At 42.7% G+C, this 25,824-nt stretch overlaps 1 protein-coding gene across 1 annotated transcript in view; it reads right to left on the bottom strand.

Moving 5' to 3' along the window:
* Positions 1–25,824, bottom strand: part of Myo16 (myosin XVI) — a 337,213-nt gene that overhangs the window by 225,819 nt on the left and 85,570 nt on the right. Inside the window, exons 3-4 of the mRNA XM_090341887.1 lie at positions 10,063–10,133; positions 2,522–2,665 (exon numbers count right to left, since the gene is read on the bottom strand). Coding sequence (XP_090198013.1) covers positions 2,522–2,665; positions 10,063–10,133 — 215 coding nt within the window. The remainder of the gene's footprint in view (positions 1–2,521; positions 2,666–10,062; positions 10,134–25,824) is intronic.

Genomic DNA, 25,824 nt, shown 5'->3' on the forward strand with positions numbered 1-25,824 from the left:
TGCTCCGGGATCGGCTATGCATCCTGAAAGCACACCTCCACTCGGGGATGCACATACAGAACAAGTCTGCATTTGGCACTAGCCATGGATGTACAGGAAACAAAGTAAGAGGAAAACACACTTGAGGGGCTGGGAGCATAGCCTAGTGATAGAGTGCTCAGTTAACATGCATGAAGCCCTGGGTTCGATTCCCTGGTACCACAAACTCAGAAAAAGCCAGAAGTGGCGCTGTGGCTCAAGTGACAGAACATTTTCCTTGAGCAAAAAGTGTCCAGGACAGTGCCCAGGCCCTGAGTTCAAGCCTCAGGATTGGCAAAAACAAAAACAAAAACAATACACTTAGCATGAAAGGGAATCTGCAATTGAGTTTTCTTGAGGGCATTTGAACTGCTGTAAGAAACGAACTTCAGCTTGGTGGCTTATAAACAACAGAAAGTTCTTCCTCACTGACTGGAGGCAGGAGGTCCAAGATAGACTAAGGCAAGAGCTCCCCAGCTTAGCCCTGGTACCTTCTGACTGTGTGAAGAGAACAACAGCTCCATCTGGCCCCTCTCTGAGGACAGGGCCGTCCCCTCTCAGGATTTCTTTCTTTTTTTTTCTTTTTCCCAGCCCTGGGCTTGAGCTCAGAGCTTGAGCACTGTCCTTGGACTTTCTCAAGACTAGGGCTCTACCATTGAGCCACAGCACCACTTCCATTTTTTTTTCTATGTATATGATAACCAAGGAATCGAACCTGGGTCTTGGTGCATGCTAGGCAAGCACTCTACCACTAGGCCAAACTCCCAGCCCTTGGGGTGGGATTTCAATGAATACAATTCTAACTTTTAGACCATTGTCACGAGGGAACCATAAAGGACTGTCTCCAGGTGTATTAGACTCTGTCACAGCAGCTGATTTGGCAAGCTGACATTGCAGGGAACAGCTCCCACCTGGCTGGACCTGAGTCCTTTCCCCATTCTTGGCGGGAGGGCCTCTCCAGGGCCTTTTAGAGGTCCAGGCAGCACCTCATGCACTCTGTCTTATAGCACGGCTAATGGCCAAGGCTTGAGTGGACCAAGTTGAGTTGAGTATCATTTGAGGGCCGCTACTATACACAAATCCAGGTTTGTCTACATTCATACACACCCTCAGAACTTCCTTTATTCATTTCCATTTATTCTATGCAACTCGTGGGGAAAGAAAACTGGTTGTTAAATTCTACTGGAAACACAATCTCTTCAATTATGCAGTATTTGTGATGTGTAAGTGTAAAGAACTAGAAACAGCTTAAGATGTCCAAGAGATTACTTGAAATATTAAAGATTCTTAATATAGACTATCATGTGGCCATTCAATTCATGTTTGGGTAAAGTATTTTTAAACATGAAAAAATATTCACAAATTTATGTGAAGTTTTTTTAAAAAAATAAAAAATGTATATAATGTTAATCCAACATGTAGGCGGGAGATTATACACACATTCACAGAAAATGTGAACTGGAAGGGAACATATTAAAACATTAACTAAGCCAGGTGTGGTGGCTCATACCTGTAATCCTAGCTACTCAGGAGGCTGAGATCTGAGGATCAAGGTTCCAAGCCAGCCTGGGCACAAAAGGACCTGAGATTCTTATCTCCAATTAACCTCTAGAAAAATGGGAAGTAGGGCTTGGCCCAGGGGTAAGGTGGTATCCTTGAGCTGAAGAGCTCAGGGACAGTGCCCAGGCTGAGTTCAAGCCCCATGACCCACACAAAAAAAGAGGATTATTGTGACTAGGTCCCCCCCACCCCATGTTCAGATCTAGGGCTTGTTATTTAAGCAGTATGAGGCACTTAATATATGGATCAATTTACCTGTGTGTAAGATCTTGAGAGTTTATATAAGTAACACATATGAAAAATCAGGATATCATAAGAAAGTCTTAATAAATTATCAATAAAGAGAAAAACAAAATCATTCTTGTTCTTATATTCTTGAACATTTGCAAAACCTCTATTGTTTTTTAAATTATTTCTAGAAAAAGCACTGTCTCAATTATAGTACTAAATGTTTAAAGCTTCAAGGCCAAGGTCTAACCGAAAACAACAACAAATTTCAGTGGTTTTTATATAACCTTTTCATCTCCACACAAAGAAATATTATTTAGCCTTCTATACTAGATATAACTAAGGAAATAGGATTCAATAAAACCCATCTCTCCTGACAAGTATATACCAGTTAAGCAACATTTGAAGCATTGAACTGAACAATAAAATTATCCAGGCATTTCATTTAACACTGACTTATACCAAGATATAATTCCCATGAAGAGTTAAAAAAAAAAAGGAATAAAGCTTGAGATAGCACCCATTCCATTTGTTCCAGAATTTTTGAAATCTCTTACTTTAATAATGGTCTGTTCTAAGTATATAAATGATGACATAGATATGTGTTCTCTTCAAATGTCACATTGTATAGTGTGGAACATTATTAGTTAAATATATAGCCTTTGATGTGTCATCAGTTCACCAAACGGCAGAGACACCTGATGGCATTACTCACCAATAAAAGCAGCAGCACAATATCTGGGTTATCGCATGCACAGGCAATGTGCATTGGCGTCCAGAAGTCTTCATCCTGGTGGTTAACATCCACTCCCCGGTCAATCAGTATCTCTGCGATGAAGACATTGTCGTAACGAGCACACTGAAAGAAGGGAGAAGCCGCGTGAAACACAGCTGTCTGTGATGGGATCTATCCAGAGCGGTCACAGAGAGAGACCTCCAGTGCTCAATGCAGAAGGAAGCAAAGCCAACTTGGGAAATGAACTTCCAGTCCTCAACCAAGCTAAAGGAAGGGAGCTAAGGTCAGTCTGACTGGAGAAATTTGGACAATGAACAGTAAGAAGAAAAACAGTAGGGAAGAAGACAAGAAAGTTAAAAATATTATGTCATTGATCAAGTTCTTGCAACTTACAGCTAAGATTATTAGAAAAAATACTGAAGCATTAGAAAAATACTGGAAACATGATGATTGTATTATTCTAGTCCTAGGCTTAAACTTGGGGCTTGGGTTCTACCTTTTGAGATTTTTTTTTTCTCATGGTAGCTAGTTCCCATTTTTTTTTTTGGCAGTTAATTGGAGATAAGAGTATCACACCGACATTCCTGCACAGGCTGGCTTCTAACCCTAATCTTCAGACCTCAGGCTCCTGAGTAGCTAGGCTTACAGGTCTGGGCCACCAGTGTCTGCCTTACAGTAATTGATTTTCTGAAATTCAGGTTTTGGAACTGCAATTTATTTTTCTAGCTTACACTGATGGTTATTGGAAAAAAACAAAAAGAGTTTTGGAATTTTATTGCATCCAAAATAAACAAGGCATGCAACGTTTTCAAGCTTTCTTCTTTATCCTTTCTTACAGTCACTTTCACACATGTAATCTTACATGTGATCTCACACATGTTGTGTAAGACAGTCTAGGCATCCTGAAGCCAGTTATGATGTTGCAAATTAACTGCTGAAACCTAAATGTCTTCTAATGTGTTCATGATTTCATAATATTTTATAGGTATTCTATAATCTGCCAAGTCAAACTATCCAGGAACTTACTGTTTTTAATGCACAGATAAATATTTTATGCATAACTGAGGCTGACTTCCTAGCTTTATTGTCTCCGGTATCCTTCAATGAATCCTTTCTGTTAATGTTCTCTGTAAGAAGAAACCAATAGTAGATTTCGACCCAAGCACACAATTACATAAATAAACACCAATATTCTAAATGCCACATTTTTTATAAAAAGGATTGCTAGATTGGATTAAGAAATAAGACCTAGGAATTTTCCTCAAGAAATTCTATATGCTCAGTGCTGGAGTTGAGGAGGAGGCAGGAGTGTGTGAAATGCTCATTTGTGTGACTTGTCTTTATCATTTTGTTAGAGGTCCTAACCAGGACAACAAAGAATGAAAGAAAACAATAGAAGTCATCTACTTTGGGAAGAAAGAACTAAAACTGCCTCACTTGTCTATGACACGATCATCTGTGCAGAAAATGCAATAAAATATATAAAAAGTTATTGAAACTAGCCATAAAATAAAGCAGAAATTTAAAAATAAGGCCAAACTGCCAAAATCAAAGGTATTATTCTATGTCCTACTAGCAAACTTTTGGGAAATATTTTAAAATATGGAATACCATCTAAGTTTTAAAAAGTATTTAGGAATAAGTCTGAGAAGAAGATCTAAAGTCTGAATAGTAATAATAGAAAAACATTGGTATGGTCATTTTTTTTTTGCCAGTCCTGGGCTTGAGCTCAGAGCCTGAGCACTGTCCTTGGACTTTCTCAAGGCTAGAGCTCTACCACTTGAGCCTCAGCACCATTTCTGGCTTTTTGCTATGTATGTGGGGTACCAAGGAATTGAACCTGGGTCTTCGTGCATGCTAGGCAAGCACTCTACCACTAGGCCAAACTCCCGGCCCCAGTATGATCATTTTTAAACAAAAAAAATGATAGTTTAGATTTTATTCTCCAGGGAAAGACAAAATATCATCACCATTTCTTTCCAAGATGATCCACAATTCAAGTACATGAAAAAAATGTCTCTGGTGTTTCTGTAGAGATTTGAAAGCTTATGAATTTAAAATTCATAAGCTAATACACACAATCAAGAATAGCCTAAAATCTTTTCATGAAACATAAAGTTGTTAGAATCAAGCTATCTAGATTCTAAACTATCCAGTGGAAGTATCAGTTGCATGTGGAACAAAAACACCTAGATGGACAACTTTGAAAAATGATGTGAAACAATTAAGTGGAGAAATGATTTTGTGTGTTTGTTTAGCAAACTATGGAAAAGGAGATCAGGACCAGATAATGAAGTTTCAACAGCTCAGTTTTAGGCTGTGGTATCTGGATTCAGTTGACTTTCTGAGACTCATCCTCATGTAATTCCTTTCCCTCTCTCTCTCTCAGCTATCCCATTGCCCAATCAGCAGCATTGTAAGCTCCTCCCTCAGTGTCTGTCAGGATGTCCTGACCTGCACCCCAGGACCCCACATCTGCAATTTAGACACCACACCTATGGCTACCATGTCTGTCACCAACGAAGCATTAATGAGATACAGTGCTGAACACTACACCAGCCCTTCGAGATTCACATTGCAGAGGATTATGAATAATAATTTGACAGTGATAAATACCTTTTAATCACGCTTGTCTGAAAAGATTAGGATGGGTGAACCGCCCTGTGACAATACGCGTACAATACTATTGCTATGTAGGAAAACTGATGGTCCTTGAAAAGAATTTGCTTTAAGATACCAAATCTTCCTCCCAATCTAGCCTTTTGCTTTTCACACTTTTGCCAATATTTCTAGTCATGTTTTGTGACAGCTGGGAAATAAGCGCTCAGCAGAACAGGGGCACGCCGAGTGTCCCCGTCTGCCCCGTAGATCCACGCCCGACTCCAGTCACCATGGTCTGCCTCTCAACAGGCCAACCACACTCCACCTCACAGCCTCAGAGCACCATTTCTGTCCTTCCGGTGCTCACTGACACGTCCAGCAGTTCCTTGACTGGGCAGCACCCCCTGGCTTTGTGCAGCTCTGAGCACGTGGTAGATCCTCCATGGAGGTGGAAATGTGCTTAACTCTGGTCCCACCCACCCCACTATTGAATGAACGCCCCGATTCCTTCCATACATTTTGGTAGCTCTAGATTCATGTAAACTATTCTTTAGTATATTTACTTTTTCCAGTTACATTAAACTTACTTTTAAAAAATGGATAGGGGCCAGGTGTTTGGCCTAGTGGTAGAGGGCTTGCCCAGCATGCATGAAGACCCAGGTTCAATTCCTCGGTACCACATACATGGATAAAAGCCAGAGTGGTGCTGAGGCTCAAGTGGTGGAGCTACCTTGTGGCAGGTACGTACAATTTGAGCCACTTCCTTAGGAGGCTTTATCTCCTTCCAACAATTTACCCTTCTTGTTCCTGACAGTTCAGCATTCTTGGGATGACGCTGCCATAGAGCCTCCTCTGTGGCTCTGCCTCTCCCCGTGCTTCGGGGGCGTCCAAGGGGCAGCACACCACAGAAACGCCCCTTCTTGTGATATCTATTACTTCAGCTCTCAAAATGATGAAAAGAACCATCATTCTTTCTATTGTGTACAATATTATGATTTAAGTGTTCCGGCCATGTGTACTAGGAAACAGTAGAATTTAAAATCTGTCTTTCTCAATCTGAATCATTAAAAAAAAATTCTTGCCAGTGCTTCTGGCTCCGACCTGTAATCCTAGCTACTCAGGAGGCCGAGATCTAAGGATGGTGAATCGTTCAACCCACTCCCAGCAGGAAAATCACGAGACTCTTATCTCCAATGAACTACCCCAAAACCAGGAGTGCTGCTGTGGCTCAAAGTGGCAAAGTACTAGCCCTGACTGGAAGTAGACAATGCTTAAGGACAACCTAGGCCCTGAGTTCAAGTCCCATGACTGACAAAAAAATAATTTGTGACATCATGAGACATTTTCTTGACATTTACATCACAAATTATTTTTCTGTCACAATAAAAAATTGCTTATCAGTCAATTCATCCATTTACCTACCTACACACACACACACACACACACACACATACATATATCTACCTACGTATCTGTGAATCTGCTTACCTACCTATCAGTCCACCCATCTGCCTGTCTCCATCTGTCTAATTTATCTGCTAATAACCTATGAACTCCTTTCATGTGCTTTTTCCATTTACTAATACGGCTTGGACTTGCTTTAATATTTCTTACAGCTCAGTTCATTTAGAAAATACATGAATTCCACTGCTTAAATGCATTATCTGCTTCATGGTAAAACTCAGAAATCACTCAGTAAGAAAGTATTTCTCATTTCTAAGGAATTTCACTGAGGTGTGCCTATAGTCCAAGGATATTACAGCAGAGAATTAAAAGAATTTGCATGAATGAATTTAGCCATTCTGTATTCCATGGTCTTCAGGGATTCCTTAAATCCTGGGCATTTTACAACAAAACTTCTGCAATTATTTTCCTCACCTTATAAATGCAATTGTTACAGAAAGTTAAGTCTAGGTTTCTTCTTCTTTGGCTTTAAGAGACAAAAATATCTGGTGTGCAGATAATTAACTTTTCCCCATGACGGTAGGTCTGTCCTCTAGTGCTCAACAACCTGAATCTGTGGGCATATGGATTATTTAATGGTTGGTACGTAAACACGCTGAAGTAAAGAAAGTTGTAGAAGATGACGAAAAGGGTGACACTGACCATTAACTGCTTCGTTGAATGGCAACTTCTTTGTACAACTATTGAAAGATAATTTGAAATAGTCAATGCAAAAATAAAAAGCGGAGCCAGATGCAGATGGCTCAGGCCTGTAATCTTAGCTACTTAGGAGGCTGAGATCTGAGGATCATGGTTCAAAGCCAGCCTGGGCAGGAGAGTCCATGAGACTCTTCTCTCCAAGGGAAGTAGTAGCGCTGTGACTCAAAGTGGTGGAGTACTAGCCTTGAGCGAAAAAGCTCAGGAACAGTACCTAGGCCATGAGTTCAAGCCCTGGGACAGACCAAAAAATAAAAATGAAAATAAAGAAACTGTTTAACGTAGACAAAAGAAGAGGGAGAATACTAAAGCCTGTCTCGCCCCTACCAACCTTACATCTTGTGGAAACTTTAATTCCCAACATAAATGCTGTGTTTTCTGGCCCTTGTAAAAGAAGTGTCTTACAGAACTCTGCATTTCAAACGATACTGGAGGAACCCCGATGGAGTTAGATGAATACTGGTGAGGGAGGGCTCCCAGCCTCTGCTGTGTGCCCAGCACACCCCCCCACACACGCTGCCTCCCATGAAGACAGCCACGGAAAGTGGTGTAATTAGGGCTTCAGTCTGAGCAGCATCAGGGTCCTCGAGGTGGGGCACCCCACAAAGCTTCTCACACTTGACACTGCAGATGGCTAAATTGCCTTTTCAACACCCAAGGCGTTCTGAAACCCTGCAATTTTCATCTCTCTGGCAACCTGCAATTTTTCGTTTGTTTGTATTTACTGAGTAACTCTGGCAAGAGGCAATGGCAGCACGGGATCAACGGCCACCTGGTCTCCTCACCTCCCCAGCCCAGCCACGGCCCCCTGTCTTGCATCAAGCCCCCGCTCTGAATAGCTCAAAACCACAACACACCCACCCTAGATGCTGGGGAAACACAGCGTCTCCTCATCACCCATCCCTGTGGTCTTTTCATGCCATGTTCCTCTGGCTCATCCCTTCAGATTCTTCATCCTCCACCAGCTGGCTCTGAAACAGCTCCCCATTTACGAGAGAACCTGTGTCCTTAGGGGTCTTTCTGGAAGCACCTGCTTGCTAAACAAGGTTCTAGCAGTATGCAGCAACAGCTGCAAAGAAGGTAGACTGTTTAAGACAGTCATAGGCTTTGATAGCTCAGACTAGCAGAGAGTAAAAGACAGATAATCATTAGTTATAAGCCGCTGTGACAAGATCAATGGAGAAGCGAGGATCCTGAGCTCTGCTATCTTGATAAAAATGGTAATAATGTGAGCAAGAAAGAGAGCAAAGACAACACCCACCATGGAAGCCTCATTGCCTGGCCCACTGATAACTCCACAGCTCAATCCTACCCCCCTGCTGTGACTGGGGCTGCCTCTTCCCTCAGACCGCAGAGTGGGTACTTGTGCCTGTTTTATTCCTAATTTTTACCACGGTGTTAGATGCTCATAAGTGAACTGCTACCACTAATCCATGTATGATCTCTTCAGCACATTTCTGAGCCCCACTTACCTGCCAGGCCCTCTCCTGGGTATTGCTGCTTCGGGAGTGATGAGAGCCTGACAGGCCTGGCTTGGACCCATGCCTGCAACTTCCTCAGTGGCCACTGATAAAGGAGGGGAAATGACATGCCAGTAGATGCACGTGGCCTGGCCTTGAGGGGGTCTGTGGTGGGCGCCCTGTTCTGTGGGGGAGCCTGGTCGGCTGCTGTAGGACGTACTGGAGCAGATCTGACCACGTGGGTCAGACGCACATCTGGAGGGATGAGTTCTAAATGAGGGACCTGCAGGACCATGGGCCAAGGCCTTCGGGAAGAGCAAGATGGCCAGGGTGGGTGGAGCTGGAGAGAGTGGCACAGTCCCTGCAGCCACAGACAACAGAGAGGATGCAGATTTCAAGCCAGGGAACAAAGGAAGTGACTGAGCACTGGGCAACAGGAGTGCCCGGGCTACCAAGTCTAGGAAAGCCAAGTAGGTGATGGCTGCCCTGGAAGAGACTGTGACAAAACACTATACCATACATTGTCTCTCCACCTTACTCCAAAGAGAAATAAAAGCAGCTGACAAGTTTTTGGCTCATAAGGCAGTGGTATCCATGTTCTTTAAAAGTCAGATACATTATAGATGAGACATAACACCCAATCCCCCCCACCTGCCTTCAGCTTATTTTTCCCTATCTCTCCTGCCTTGTTCTCTTTTCTAATCTCTCTCTCTCCTCTCTGTCTGTCTCTCTCTCTTTTACACACACACACACACACACACACACACACACACACACACACACACACACATATATGCTATACACAAACACAGAATACACAGAATCATACTTTCCTGGCAACATCCTTTCACTGGTCAACCAAAACTATTTCCTTCCATTAAACTAATACATTAATATTTATCCATGCTCTCATTTGTTTGTTTACATAATAATTCCCTAGTTTTATTCACATTTACAGAAGCCAGACCCACAAGTAAAGTTTTATTCAAGAAAACAAGGACAATTTGGACAAGTAAAAGAAATGCTGACTGTCTGCTGTCAGGTGATTAACAGATGAGATTCTGCCCGTGTCTCTCAAACGCTCTCACTGTAAAAGCATTGTCTTCAGCGCAGCTATGCTAATTATAATTCTTGAAGATTATTTACAAACTTCAGTGCAGAATTAATCATTACAGTTGGTTCTCTAAGCCTGCTCATTAGAAACCCATAATGCTTCTGATGCTCCTCCGTCAGATGGGTGCTGGTTCTCTGTCTGGGGCATCTCGGCTCACCAGCAGGCATAGTGGGCTGGGTTCTTACCAGGTGGAGTAGGGAGCCTCCTGAAGAGCCCAGAGCATGTGGGTCTGCACCCTCCTTCAGCAGCCGGAGCACTGGAAAACGAGAGAGAACAGGGGTTGAAGCCAGGCTTTTCCATACCCAACCCAAAGTGACAGCTTTTCATTAGCACCTAACACACAGACAGCAGTGGAAAGGACGGGAGTGTGAGCAGACGGCACATCTTCCTCGTGTCTGTACAGGGGCAAGGCTTCTTTTCACGTTCCACCTGTCCCTTACCTTGTAAGGAACTCTGCTTCAATGCAGCCTGTTTAGCATGCACGCGTGCATGTGCACACGCACGCATAGACACACACAGACACACGAACAGAAAAAAAGAAAATCAACAGCCTCTTAGAACATTACTAAATCGTCCCTGAATTATTGCCTTTTCAACTTGTTAGGAACTACTGGCATAGAAACAATTTTTCTACCATCCTTACACGGTGTGGCATGTGTGTGTGTGTGTGTGTGTGTGCGTGTGTGTGCGCGCGCGCATGCACATTACTGGGGCGTGAACTCAGGGTCTCATGCTTTTCCTGAGGGTTTGTTGCTCAAGGCTTGCGCTGTACCAGTTAACACATACCTCCACTTCTAGCTTTTTGCTGGTGAATTAGAGACAAGAGTCTCGTGGACTTTTCTGGGTGGGCTGGTTTTGAACTATGAGTCTGGAATCAGAACCTCCTGAGTAATTAGGATCCAGGCATGAGCCACTAGCTGCTGGAGACAAAGCCAGGAATATCCTCCTGGAGGCTATTACATACCTATGACCAGAAGATGCTCAGAGCTGACCGAACACCTGCTTTTGGACACTGAAAGTGAACTTATCAAGACACACAACTGTCACACAGTGTCATGATGATGCTGGCTCTTATATTTAACATCAAAGAAAAAGTAGAAGTGAAACAAAGATAGTCAAAAGTTCTAAACTATGTTCTAGCTTTTAGGTCGAAGAAACACATGCTTTTCATGTGGATTATCTACTTCGAATACTATCCACTTTTCTTCTATCAATTTGCTTGTAGTGTGTCATCCTTCATTCCTTGTTTTAGTAATTAGAAGTTTGTATTAATTGTATTGTTTTTAGAAAAAATGTTAAGTTCATTAAGAATCACCTTTTGATTTCATTCATTTGGGTCTTATTTTCCTCGATATTTCTCTTATTTCCACTTATTTTTATGTTTTCTCTCTCTCAAATGAGGGGTAGATATTTATAACTATGGATTTGGGCTATATATACATACATGTATCATACATACACATATACATATAGTGCCATTACACAATTTTTATCAGTTGTAAAAGATGACCACTCAGGTAGAGAACTTTGACAGCAGGAAAACTAGCAGATCCAATCAAATGTCCTTCCAGACCTTGTTTTATCACTGCTTGTAATTACTACTTGTTTGTTGCATTATTTGCCTGCCCTAAAACTTTAAGATCTGTATTCTTTATAATGTATGAATCCTTGAAATCTCTGCTCAGTAGTTACTGTAGTGGTCTGCTGAACTTATTTTCTCAAATGAGAACTATTTCTCCCGGAACTATTTCTGCATAAGCTCTGGGCAGTAGTTTGTTGCAGTGCTGGGTGGTTTGTGGGTCCTATTTCCTCGCTGGTACATTTGGTTCGTTCTGATTGTACTGCACTAATGCAGGTTAGACCTACGCAAGAGGTTGGAGTCTTCTGAGTGTTTTTATGAGCACATACACCCAGCCTCCTGTACTTTGAGGGATCCTCACCGCTCTCCACTGCCTGGCGGGCTTCTCATCCACCATCTCCTCATCAGTAATGCGGCTGCTTCTTGTTTATCACAGCCAGGACCACAGTTTCAGGCAGATGCAATGCTGAACGTGTACCTCTGAATGCTTGTTTCTTTTATAAATGCCCCCCGAGAAAGCATCAGTTGTGAACTCACTCTAAGTCAGGTCAAAGAGAACCAAGGTGTTCCCCAGGGGGACCTCCCGGCAGGGCAAGCCCGGCCATGCTGCAGGAAGCAGGCCCCCAGCTGCTCTCCTCCACAATGCCTCCTGAGTGGAATACAGATACGAGGAGGGGTGTGACAAGGAGACTCAGTGTTCTTGCTGGAATTCAACCAGTTCTAGTGGCTCCGTGATCCTCAGATTATTGCAAGCCTTTGTTTTAAATCTTCAGTGCTCCTACAAACAGTGCAGCTGATTTCAACTTTCACACTGCCAGGGCTAGGATACTTTAATGGAAGACAGGCTTTCGGTGTCCTTCTCTGCAGTCTGAACATCAGTATCTCTCACACACTTTAATATTCTCCAAAGAATATATATTTATTACCCATGGAGAATAAAATAGAATCACCTCACAAGAGTTTGAAAAATGATGATGACCACTGCTTTTTGCTAATGGTAAAAAAATAAGGTAATTTGTAAAGGTAAAAAATAAAAAGAATATTTTAGAAGCTAATGTCAAACTAACCTGTATTATAGAATCTCTAACATATTCTAGTCTGGAACACACACACACACACACACACACACACACACACACACACACATTGTCTCAAGGGACTCAGAATGACCTTCTTACTAAAACAAATCTTCTACCAACACCTCTTCCCATATTCCAGAACAGACTCCAAGTGACAGCTCCATAATGGCATATATTTAACCCCCTGCTGTGGGAACAGTAAAGCTGGAATATATACAATCTAAATACATGTTTTAGTCTTTCTTTCTCAGTGTTTCTTTTCTCTGTACACATGACCCACTGCCAAATTAAATTCTATATATTCATAATGCTCTGTGCCAAACTGCAGAAGTACCAAGCTTCAAGAGAATTTAGAAATAAATGAAGTGCAGGACAGCAAGGATCAGGCTGTATTCTTGCATGTTCCATTAGTAAATACAAAAGTAGGGAATAATCATATACATATTTGTGAAAAAATGGAGTTCTGGTTGACTTGAATCAAGAATATACACATATATATTGAACATTTACTTTATGGTATGAAGTCTCTATGTAGTCTTTTGAAAGTAACCGTCCCATATTGAGTGTTTTAAATGTGAGGCAGAGGAGTGAATGTCTGTATTTCTATCCCTGACTTCTGCTAACAATACCCTGGAGATAGAAAAAAATACATTCCAATAATGGCAGTGGTCCTCACTGTACTTTCTGACTCTCCACCCTTCATTTGTGAAACTGAGGTAATGCTGTCACAATACAGACCAAGATAAGGAATGATATATAGGTTCTGAGTAATTACCACTTGGTTATATGGGGAGGGGGGTATCAACGAGAAAATTTCTTGGAGGTGTTCAGTGAAAAAGAAAATATCATTTTTTTTGGTCATGAAACTTGAACTCTGGGCCAGGGTGCTGTCCCTGAGCTCTTCAGCTCAAAGCTACTGCTCTAATTCTTGAGCCACAGCACCACTTCCAGTTTTCTGGTGGTTCATTGGAGATAAGAGTCTCAGGTCCTTTTGTGCCTGAGCTGGCTTTGAACCTTGATCTTCAGATCTCAGCCTCCTGAGTAGCTAGGATTACAGGTGTGAGCCAAAGGTGCCCTGCAAAAGTATCTTCCAGAGGTAAGAGCTAGTGATGAAGTAGCTTTAGAAAGAAAACTTTGGAATGAAACTGCAGGTCCAAGCTACCAGGTAACACTAGTGTCTGTTTTCCTTTGTGCCTCTGAAACTTTCAGACTTTATCTAAAGAGTGTCTTTATGGATTCCAGTTCTATCATGCATTTCTTCTATCTTAGTCCTGTGATGTGTTTGCTTGATCAGGTTTTAGTTAATCAGGGAGAATGTTTACTTATCCTGTGTTTTGGGTGGTTTGGGGATGGGCCACACAATTGCAGGTTTTGTCAATAAGATACAATCACAAAATGAATACTTCAGGCAATGGTTTTTTTGGAAACAGAATTCACATGTAGATTCTTATCTTCTTGTTTCCTATAACTGTAGTAGACATCCATGCTCAAGCATTCAGTGAAGCAACCCACTGCACATCTCCTATTATGTCTCTCTGAAAGCTCACTGGCATAAAAGACACATTGGAAAGGTCAATCCACAGAGGTAGAGAGAAGTGAGGGGAGAATGGAAGGAGCTGGAATAGCTGCTCAACTTGAGGGATTAGAAGATAGCAGACAGATTTCCCACATGCGGCCTTGTTCCTGCTCTTTATGTCACTGAGGCTACACTGCAATCTTTTCACCTTGACCTTGTGGGATTCCACTCTAAATCATAGGCCCTTTATGAAGCTTGAGTTGGTTTATGTATAGAATTTAAAAATTCTACAATAACACCTAAAGGATTGCCCATTATCTAAGCAGGTAAAGCTACTGCACGACTTCACCAGGTAAAGTTGTTAAATAAACAACTAGTACTGAGAATACCAACTCCTAGGAGTTTAAACTGAGAATTAAGCAAGCCATGGGTGCTTTCATTTAAACTAGATTCTGTTACTTCCCACGTGCCCCTTTCAATTGCTGCTTTTCTGTTTGCATCTCTCTATGTACACAGTTTTCTTCTTATCCTCAGACCTGCGTCCTATTAAGCATTTACACCTGTTGTCACCAGAAATGTTCATAGACATGTACCGTGTGACACATGAAGGCAGAGAGAAGAATGCTCTTAGGAAACTGTCACCTCCAATGTCAACATGCACCAGAGACTTTTACACCCAACCAAACCATTCTTTATAGGATTCTGATGTCCAAAGTAGGTACAGCAAAATCGATGCATCAGTGATTACTGTCTGGTCTTAGCACAGAAAAGCCACTCAACAGAGGCTGGGTTACCAGTATTAAAGCCCTTTTGTGCCTTTGTTCTCAGTTTGTTCTTAATCACTTTTTAAAACCCAATAACTTCTGAACCAACTAGTTTCTGTTGATGAATACCAAATACCTCATTTACTCTCAGAGGTGTCAAGGGCACATTCATCTCCTAAAACGTCAAGGAAATCGAAGGCCTACAATGAGGAATAACACTCAAGTACAGGTACTAAAAAGAAATCTTCCTGTTCCCCAAGTCTGAATTAGATTCAATACAAGGAGCATTTATCTTTAGATCATGATGTTCTTAGTTTAAAAATTCTGGTGGACCAGGCAACGGTGTCTCACACCTGTAATCCTAGTTACTCCAGAGGCCGAGATATGAGGATCTCCGTTCAAAGGCAGCCCAGGCAGAAAAGTCCATGTAAGACTCTCATCTCCAACTAACCACTCAAAGAATGGAAATTGTGGTGTGCTTCAAAGTGGTAAAGTGCTAGCCTTGAGCCAAAGAGCTCAGGAGCCATGCCCAAGCCCTGAGTTCAAGCCCCACAATGGACAAAAAAAAAACCAGGTGAGAGGAGGAGAAGAGCAGTTGGAGAGAACAGGATCTAATTACATCGTGTGCAATGTGAAAGGATCATACAAACCCACATGGAAACTCTCAAAGAGGAGAAGGAAGGTCAAGAGAGACTAACACTAACATGGGAATAGGATCAAAGTATGTCATGTATACATGTGGCAACATCGGATGAAACCGCATGCCTTGCACGGCTAACACTTTTAAGAGCGCACCTTTCCCTCAAAGGTGACAAGGACGTCCCCTATCCATGCAGCGAGTCTGCTCATTTCTCCTTCACCCTTTCATAGCTTTCCTTTTACCTCCATATGGACTTACTCTGTTTACCTCAAGACATTAAGACTAACAAATAAATACTTGGTATTAAACATCAAGAGACTGTTGGAAGAGTCAGAGGCCAGGGTTCAATGTGAGCAGCTCAGGATGATTCCCAATGAAAGCAATGTGTCCTTCACTCACCATGGAGCCTCAGAAAATCCACGGGAAAGTGCGTGTCTGGCTGACAGCTCACCAGCGTCTGAGTTCAGCATGATTGCCTCAAAGTTCAGAAAGGTGACCATCTACTGAATTATCCTGCTCTTTAGGTCAGTTCTGGTCATCCGGTACCTCGCTAACAATTAGAGTGGACTGAGAATGTCACCTTGCTTCAAACTCAAAACAATTCCACTGGCTAGAAATTACAGAAACACTGAAAGTCATAGAAATTACCAAATAACTACCTTCTGCATATTGTAGGATTGAAGGAAAAAGACTTTAATTTCAACATAAACAGTAGACAAAAACTGCAATCTCCAATTTTTTAGGATAAGGGTCAATTGTTTCCAGTATGAATCTTGTCTGGTTTTCATTCCCCTCACATTTAAACACACACAAACACACACACACACACACACACGTGCACAAGCACACACACACACACACACACACTGACCTTTTCTATACAACTCAGACTACCATAGTTTTCACTGCTTTCTCCTATTATTTGAAATACAGTAGGCAAGACTCCAGCAGATCAATAATGCAATAATCCTTGTTGCAATGAATGACCAAAGTAGAACTGAAGAACTTGATTATTTACTTTAGTTACATAAGCATCTATTCCACTCAACAGTGACATGAAAACATGTAGAAACAGACCATTGCCGGTGTCTTGTCTGTAAATACTAAAGGTTGGCTCGAACTTTATCAAACATTACTTGTGATTTATAGAAAAATCCAATGCATTGCTATTTGGACATGGTGACATCTCCTGAAACCCATAAAATAATGGAGGTAAATTGTCAGGTAATACACACAGGAAAATAAATTAAAAGCCAAAACTTGTCCCACTTTGCCTGGAAATACTTTTGCTTTTGGAACCAGTTAAATGTTGGTTTTAATTATCTTTTAAAGCACTTAAGGCCTTGGAGGCATTGGTTTGGTAGCCATTCAGTGAACACTAGTCACACACTACCCAGGGAAACGCCCCAAAGTGAGGAATGAGAAGAGCACCTCAGAAAACAAGAAAGAAAATGTTACAAAATGACTTCCCCTCTCCCTGCTCAAGCCAGCAGATGTTGCTACAAACTGATCCCTCACCCCTAAATCCCTTACCCAATCTGATGCAACCCCTTGTTAAATATCAAGTCATGTTTCTTAGATTCTAACCTCCTTGTCATCTCTCCAGGACTGAAAGTCAAAATTTCATAATGGTTACTCAAAATGCTAACCATTTCTCCATTTATGTTGCATCATTGCTTCAAATGTTTGTTGACTTTGAATCCTGAGCTTTTGAGAAGTTTCACATTTTTCTAGACTAGAATCTTACATGGCTAAATCATCAAAAATATTGCTAGATTATAATCACCTAACCAGGTTTATGGAAAAAGAATTCATGTTAAATATGTATCCAGGGTTTCTGTTCATGTGATAAAATGTGGGTAAGCCCTACACTAAGAAAGATAAAGGATGTGATTTTTATTGGATCAAAAAGACTTAGCAAATTTGAGCCTCTTAACACATTGGTAGTTACAGCGAAGACTACAGCTGACTGTTATGATAGGCAGCTGGCCAAGAGATTAAGGGATTAAAGGGGATGTTGAAAGAAAACAGCCTCCCTACAGAATTACAGAATTAAAGGATGGAGATGCAGAGAAGGAAAATGATAAAGGGACATCAGAATACAAGACGGGTGAGGCAAGTGATTGAACATCAGATAGAAACTCAGTGGAGCAGGGAGGAAGCAAACACTGTTCTACCCACAGAACAGTGGGTAGAACAAGTCCAGTCACAGAAAAAGAGCAGTGTTGGACGTGATCATCAAAGGTGTGTGTGTGTGTGTGTGTGTGTGTGTGTGTGTGAGAGAGAGAGAGAGAGAGAGAGAGAGAGAGAGAGAGAGAGAGAGAGAGAGAGAGACAGACAGACAGACAGACAGACAGAGACAGAGACAGAGACAGAGAGAGACAGAGAGAGAGAGAGACAGAGACAGAAGTACCTCTCACTTGGGATCTAGTACTAGCATCTTCATTTTACTGATTTTAATCACTCTCGATCTGCACAGTTCATTCAAGTAAGTTAATCAGAAAATGAGTGTGATTGTACAGAATAAACTTCACAGGATATATGAACAAAGAATTATGCAAAAAAGAGAAAATATTTGATGATAAAGATTTAGTAACTGGTTCTAACCATTTTATATAGTAATGAGATCCTCAGCATACATGTTGGATATTTTAGTTTTCACTAATCTCGTATTTTCAAACAATAAATATTGAAAACAATTTAACATTTCCAGAGAAAAGAGTTCAATGTCCATTTCTCCAGAGATGTCCCCAGGTGCGAGAACACAGCCCACTGACAGGGGCTTCTACTTCTTCTGACCTGCCCTCAGCTCCCATTCACAGTCACCGTAATGTGACAAGCACATGCTACGCACACGACCTAGAAAATTATTTGCTATAGAGCATCAGAGACCCCATAAAGCTGTCAGTGCAGTTCCCGAGAACAAGTACCTGAACTGAGGAAAACACCACAATTTTGAATAGCTCCAGGGCACCTTTACTGACTACCAACAGGAAAATAAGAAGGAAGCAGAAGAGAATTCATGGCCACGGAAACTTTGGTTGTTAAAGGGATGCACAAAAGGTGAAGGAGTAAGAGAACGCATTTTAAGTGAAGCCCTCTGATGCTGAAAGCTGTGCAGACAACGACAGCTTTATTTAAAGAAATGCTGAAGAGGAGAGCCAGAGCAGGAAGCCTGTGTAGAAGTGAATGCAGAGATCATGAGAAATAGAGTGAGATTAATGTGCAAAAATCTTGGAAAAGAGAGATAGTTAACAAGAGTCTTCATCATGCTGATAAACAACAGAGAGACCTGTGTATGTGTTCCGTGCATGGGAGACACCACGACAGAGGGCCAGGCACAGGAGAATCCCCCTCGCTCAAGCGTGACCCAGCCTGCTCTGCTCCAATCAGTCCAAAACCAGTTCCTGCTCATAAATGCTTGATAATGTGCTTGTGGATTCCAGGATTACTTTTGAGATTCACGCATTTATGATGTTGGAAATAAAGAAGTAAATGAGGTGGAACTGCAAATCCCAAGATACTCTGTTATGGACAGATGAAAAAGCAAGGCTTTGACCAAATAAAGAGTTAGACATCCACACGCAACCCACTCAGCCCTTGGGTAGGGAATGAAAGAAGTGGTGATAGAGTGATAGAAAAAAATACAAAAGAGATTAGCAGAGGTCTATATATCATTAGGATGATAAAAATGTTAAAAATAAAAAAAATCTGCCACCAAACTTAAAAGACAGAGAGAGAGATTAGCAGAGGTAACCGGTCAAGATATACTCATGTTGAAGCATCATCGATAGTACTTACAGATAATAAACTTCATTGAAAAAAGAAATTCACGGGAATTTGTGTATCATAGTCATTGTACAAAGGAACAGAAAAATGAAAGCTAGATTACAGAATGGCTCATCAACAGTTAGCCTGCTTCCATATCTGCTAATACTTATTCAGCTGCATCTAATTGGACAGCCATCTAGTTGACAATGAGGCTGACCTTCACTGGAAGTCTGAGAAGCTTCGGGAGCAGACACTTAACTTTCTAAGCAGAAGAATAGAAATGGTTTCCCCAATCTAAGCTTTTCTGAAGCATGAGTGAGAGCCAGTCCGCAGAAGTATTGGATGGAAACAGTGCATCGTATTGTGTGGTTGAAGTGGCATGCCCACTGAGCTCTCACTGCCTCCATACTCAGCTGCACCCACAGGTTCCCAGCAAATGAAGCAACTGGAATATTCGGTTGTCGTGATATTTTCACATCCAAGTAGGTATTGTGTGACCTTTCTGGCATTATTCTTTGCTGCTCTTGTGTCTGTATCATTCCCATTTCATAAACTCTGTCCATGTGAACTCACTCAGTTGATAAGAAATGGCAGTTAATGAAAGGACAAGAGGATAGATGATTTGTCTGATGATGAAAGTTAATTGGATTCAGAAATGATTACTGGAAAGTTTTTTTTAAAGCCTGAGTCACTTAGAAATTCCTATTGGTTTTTAAAATAAAAGGATTCAGTTTAGCTACAATGTAATAATGGAGTACTGTAATGCATGTTTGAATTCTTTAAAAATTATTAATTTAGTAAATAGGCATAATTTTTAAAGTCCATATATGAAAATATAAGAGCAAATATGAACGTACTAATAGAACCAAATTTATATTTACTTAACATCATTAAATAAATTGTTTAGTGCACTTCAATGTACATAATCTACTTTTGAAGATTTTTTTAAACTAAATGTACTGGTAGGAGCTGGGATTGTGGCTTATTGGTAGAGTGCTTGCCTAGCATGCAGAAAGACCTGGGTTTGAGTCCTCAGTACCACATAAACAGAAAAAAAATCAAAAGTGGTGCTGTGACTCAAGTGGTAGCCTGTTAGCCTTGAGCAAAAGAAGCTCAGAAACAGTGCCCAGGCCCTGAGTTCAAGACCTAAGATTGGCAAAAAAGAAAAAAAGAAAAGAAATAAAGGTAGTGGCATAGCCAAGCATCTGTGGCTCTTACCTGGTTACTCAGGAGGCCTTGGCCTCTTGAGAGTCATGGCTTAAAGACATCCCAAACAGAAATGTCCACAAAGACTCTATCTCCAATTAACCTACAAAAGGCCAAGCTATAGTATGACTCAAGCCATGAGCAATCAAGTCTAACAAGCACCGAAACCTGAGCACAAGCCATGGAACAGGCAAAGCATATTTTTGAATCAAAGCACCATTTTTATTCTGGTTCACAGGCTTACAACCACTATGCACTAAAAAATAAATTTCAATATAACTCCAATTGTTATATCAATAAAACATGCTCTTAAAACTTATAACCTGCTGGTGCCAGTGGCTCAAGCCTGTGATTCTAGCTACTCAGAAGGCTGAAATATGTGTATGGTTCAAAGTCAGCCCGAGTAAAAAGGTCTAAGAATCTCTTACCTTCAACTAACTATCAAAAAACGCCAGAAATAAAGCTGTAGCGCAAAGTGATAAGAGTGCAAGACTTGAGCAAAAAAGCACAGGGACAGTGCTTGGGCCCCAAGTTCAAGCCCTAAGACTGGTATAAAAAAGCCAAAACAAACAACAAAAAATATAACCCTAAAGTTCTAAGTATTTTGAGGCAGTGTTTCATCCTTTCTCTGCATATTTATGAGTGAATAAGTCGAAAGGTAAGATATGCTTACTGTGATCCTTCTACTGTTTATTAATAAACTTCCATTAGTAAATTCTTATCTGATTTCAAACCTTTACAAGGTTGTAAGCAACTACTGTTTCCATTTAACTCAGAGCTCAAGCATGTTGAGTTGGGTTTGATGATGAAAGAAAGTTCCATTAATATCCAGCTCAAGATGTATCATCCAGGCACTGATGATTCCATGATGTATGGTCTCTGCTAGAATATATTTTCATGAAGCTCTTCGATGGTGTGGGCTTTGATCCCACACAGGGTTACGCCGAACACATCCGAGGAGAAAGGCAGAGGGTGTCTGCGGCCTGTTCACCCAGTCCCGGCTGTGCACTGACAATGACCTTCTACTTGACAAATCCCACAGGAGACTTGAGCCTGTGCTTCCCGGGAACCACGGGGAAGTTCCCTTTGTGCCCACTTTCAGGCTCCGTCATGCCATTTTGCTAGTATAAATAACATTAGGATAAACATCTGGAGAATTTGGATTGCAGAGCCAAAGCTCCAAGCTTCTATGTTTTGCTTTTTCTGGTGACCAGACCCTATCCAGGAATCCCCAAAAGTCACCTTGATGAGACAGAAGATGCTCTGTCACCCCGGTAACACCAAGGGCTCTGAGCGCTGTGTCAGGGATGGAGGAGAAACAGTGCAGTTAGTCTTACTGTTTCACAAGCACATTCCCCTGCTCTCCTTGCTGGTGGATCCATCCACGTAACCATGTGTCCTGCTGCCACCTGGCCCCTGTACACCTGCTCCTCTGAGTCAGGGACTCAGGGCGTCAGGCCTCAGCTCTTCACACAAGCTTCATCCCACAGAAAGACTGTTTGCCCCTGGCTGCTATCATGAACAGTCCTTGAGTCTGGCCTACTTCCTCCTCCTTCATTTTCCTAACAGGGCACTGCTCTTCCCATTTCCCTCATGGAAAAGAAAGTCACAAAAGAGTCTCCTATCTAACTTACAAACTTAACATTTGAAAATTAAAATTGAATATAAAATCGCACTTCTGCTTTTCCTTTCTTTACAGTGAGGGGGCTGCCCTGTATTTTTGGTTAGTCTCCCTTGAGAGGGGAACAGACATTGTGAAACTGTGTCACCCCCAGGCTCAGAACTGGCTCAGAACTGATTCCCAGATAATCACCCAGCTGTGGTTTGCTGGGAGTGTGGCTACTTACATTGGGCACCAATTCAACAGGAAGCCACTCATTTATCAGACACGGATTTGCTTGCAAACACTGCCCAAGAGATTTCTTTTCAAAACTGATTTCACCCCAGCAACACATCGCTAGCATTTCCTGTGCTTTGGGCCAGTGCTCTAAGAACAGGAGCCTGGGATGGAGAACAATTCAGAGTGTTACTGAATAACCAAGTTGCTTCAGGAGGCTAAGGTGTCTTCAGAAAGATTGATGCTGAGAGGTGAATATAAAGAAGTCAGTCCCAGATCCAAGAAACAAACACGAAGGAGATATACTCTCCCAGCTGAGGAAATCCACATGGAAGGAACCAGCAGGAGGAAACCAGAAGGGCTTCTTGGAGGAGGTGCTTTGCGTTTATCTTCTCCTGGTTCCAGTCCCCACTGAGCCATACCGTGTCTATGCTAGGACTATGGAGGGTAACGTTAGGAAACCTGTGACAGCCTGGAATCTCCCTGTGCTGTGCAGCTAGAAGTGGCGCAGGCATGGCTGGGACCCTGTGAATGCTTTCTACATAGGCTGCTGAGGAAGGAGCCGTGGCTGTCTTTCTGTCTGCACAGCATAGGTTCCAGAGGGAAGCAGGAACATGGGTAAAGCCACTGTGGTCCTGGCAGTGGAGGAAACAGGGCTGCTTGAGGCCTCCAGCGGCTGTGCGGGAGAGGGATGGGGTCAGGGGAGAGGGATGGGGTCAGGGCTCATGGAGCACAGGGTCTGCCCAGAAGGGGCAAAGAGAGTGGAGCACAGCCCCCTTCCCTGGACCTGCTGGCCACGTGGATGAGAGCGCCTAGGCCCTCATCTCATCTTGTCTCTCCCCCACACCACCCAGAGTGGGGGCAAAGTGAACTGCTCTTGCTGAGTTAATGAAGACAATGAGGACTCCTGGCTCCAGGAAGCACGGCTCTGGATTCCACACTGCCACGGGCAGAGTGACAATGCCATGAAGTTTCTCAGTGTGCAGTGCAGTAGAAGGGGAGACCTTACGTACCATGCTGGAGTGGAGGGAGGAGAGGTGCCGGGACCCTGGAGCAAGGGGAGATGGGGGGGAAGGAGAAGGAAGTGGATCTAGGTTCTGACTGAGGCGAGCAGCCTTTGAATGCTGGAAGCAGAGGAAACCCCCCTTCATGACCGATGGACTCCCCCCAACACGATGCCCTTTCCTTGGCTTCACAAGCCGCAGGCAAAATGTGAGAGTGGAAATTGCCAGGTGCGCAGATGTCTTCCAAAACACTTGGAGCAGATGCAACTCAGCGTTAGCAGTCCCAAAGACCAGAGAGAATGAGCACTGGGGATGGATATTCAGAGCTCTCTGCTTTCTGCCATGCTTTCTAAGTGGCCTTATGTCCAGGATCGTGGTGACAGCAGAGTGGCCAAAGCTGGCCCAAAACTTCTGACTCATAGAGTGCTAAGAGTGAACCAGAAGCAGATTCCTGTGCATTTGTGTTCAGGGAAGCTGTGAGAAGCTCTGTACCTCCTTCTAGCCAGTATACCATAGACACCGAATCCGCAGAGACAGGGCTGCATCCAGCCTTGCCTGGATGATCACTCCAACCGTGAGTGACTCACTGATCTCCCTTCAACTGCAGCCTTCCAGTACAGGTAAGCAGATTCCTAAGCCTGCTATAACAAACTACCTCAGCATGCGGAACAGAAAATACTAGGCAACTATTCTTTCTGGCAATCATAAGCCTGTGCTGGAGAGGGAGCCAGGCCTCGGATTCATGACAGGAAGCCACTTCTGGGTCTTCCTCAGCTCCCCTGAGGACTCTAAGGACATCAAGACCACCCTAAGAGCATCCCTTCCGAGCCCATTATGCTACATGTACTCTAGTTTCCAAACAAGCTCACATTCACTCGTTGATAGATGGTCATGAATTTGGGGGACACAGCTCTGCTGGATAGGATGATTAATGGGATTAAATGAAGCCATACACCAAAGGAGTTTAAGTGGATTATGGTCACTGTGTCTGAGCAGAAAGGAATCAGTGCAAATGGGTCAGCATTCCTTAATAATTTGAATCTTCTCCCTTTGATCCATTTTCAAAGTTACCAACCAATTCTTCTTTCTTCTCATTTCCTCAGGGAGCTGCATTGATTTTTCAGGCTTTATAACCTAAATTCATAGTAATTTACAACATGACTGCCCGGGTAATTCATTCCTAGAGCTATTCTTTATCCTTGTCTATGCAGACCTTTCGGGCGTTACAGTGAAATCAGACAGCAGCCAAGCTCCTTAGCTTTTCCTGATTGCTCTAATTGTATCTCTAAACCATCCAAGTCATAGCTGAGATCTAATGGTAGCTAGCGTTGAACAGACTGTGATTCCTGGAAAAGCCTTGGCAGGTAACATCGACCTAGTACCCTGGCTTCATTGGAACCAGTACAGCTTCACACGCTATCTGCAGGGAGGAAGAGAAGGCACATACTGCTACTCTTGGCCAGCAAAACACAGCACCGAACCTGTGGGAATCGATCTCTCCACAAACAACAAACTCAGCGCCCAACACTAAGGCCTTGAACGGCAGCTGCCATGCTCCCAGATGGAAGCTGTGCTCTTCCTGTGTGGCTGCCATGCTGTGGCCCTTTTGCCTCTTCACAGCACATTAGCCATTTCCAAGATGGCACGCCTGGAGACTCATCTCACGGCTTCCTCACTACAGCGGATTGACCTGTGTGGGACCATTTTTTTTTCCACGGGCAGAGCATCTTTCCAACCCAGTTATAAATGCTGATGCAGCATATTTCTTTCAATTATTCGCATGATTCCCGGTAACCTTGTGACTACCTTGCAGACCATGGAAATAATGAATCTCTCTCAGGAATGTGAACTTGGTATTGGGGCATTAACTTCACAGAGATTTGTTAGGCGTTTCAATGCACTTACTTTCCAGCATCTCATGATTTTGTATTTGATAATTAGGTGGCTTCAATTAATTAATGGAAGCATCCGAGTCCAGTGAACAGTCTATGAGACCCCGCCCAGAATGGCTGCCTTCAGCAAGGCTGTGAGCTGTACATATTTACACATTCCGCTTTCTGAACCGAACACAGACGTTCTCCAGGGCCTCCATCATCCAGAAGTCATCCCGTTGTTCTCTGTGCAGGTCTCAGCAAAGCCCCTCCCTAGCTCCATCTTCCCGGACTGCACTGGAGGAAAGACAAGCACCTAGCCCATCCATCACAATGACTTTCCCCGATCTCACATGTCTCTACCCATGGTGACCTTCTCAGTGGGTCTGGACACCATTGTGGTGGCAGTGCCTGGCTGTGGATTTCTGTCCGGGCCAGCTTTAGTCCGCTTACCCACTGCCATACTTTAACTGCCCATAGTGCAGCATGGAGAGGCAGGTCAAGGAGAGAGAAAGGAGCTTCATCTAGCCTAAACCTTCCCCATGCTGTGAAAACAGTACCAGCCTAGCAGCCCGCCTTCCTAAAGACGACCTTCTTCACTGCTTCTAGTAAGCCCCTCCACAGGGACCCCACTGTACACGCATGTATGTGTATATACGTACATACATACGTGTGTGTGT

Source organism: Megascapheus bottae, chromosome 11 (genome assembly GCF_031878675.1).
Source record: "Megascapheus bottae isolate mThoBot1 chromosome 11, mThoBot2.hap1, whole genome shotgun sequence".
NCBI classification, from domain to species: Eukaryota; Metazoa; Chordata; class Mammalia; order Rodentia; family Geomyidae; genus Megascapheus; species Megascapheus bottae.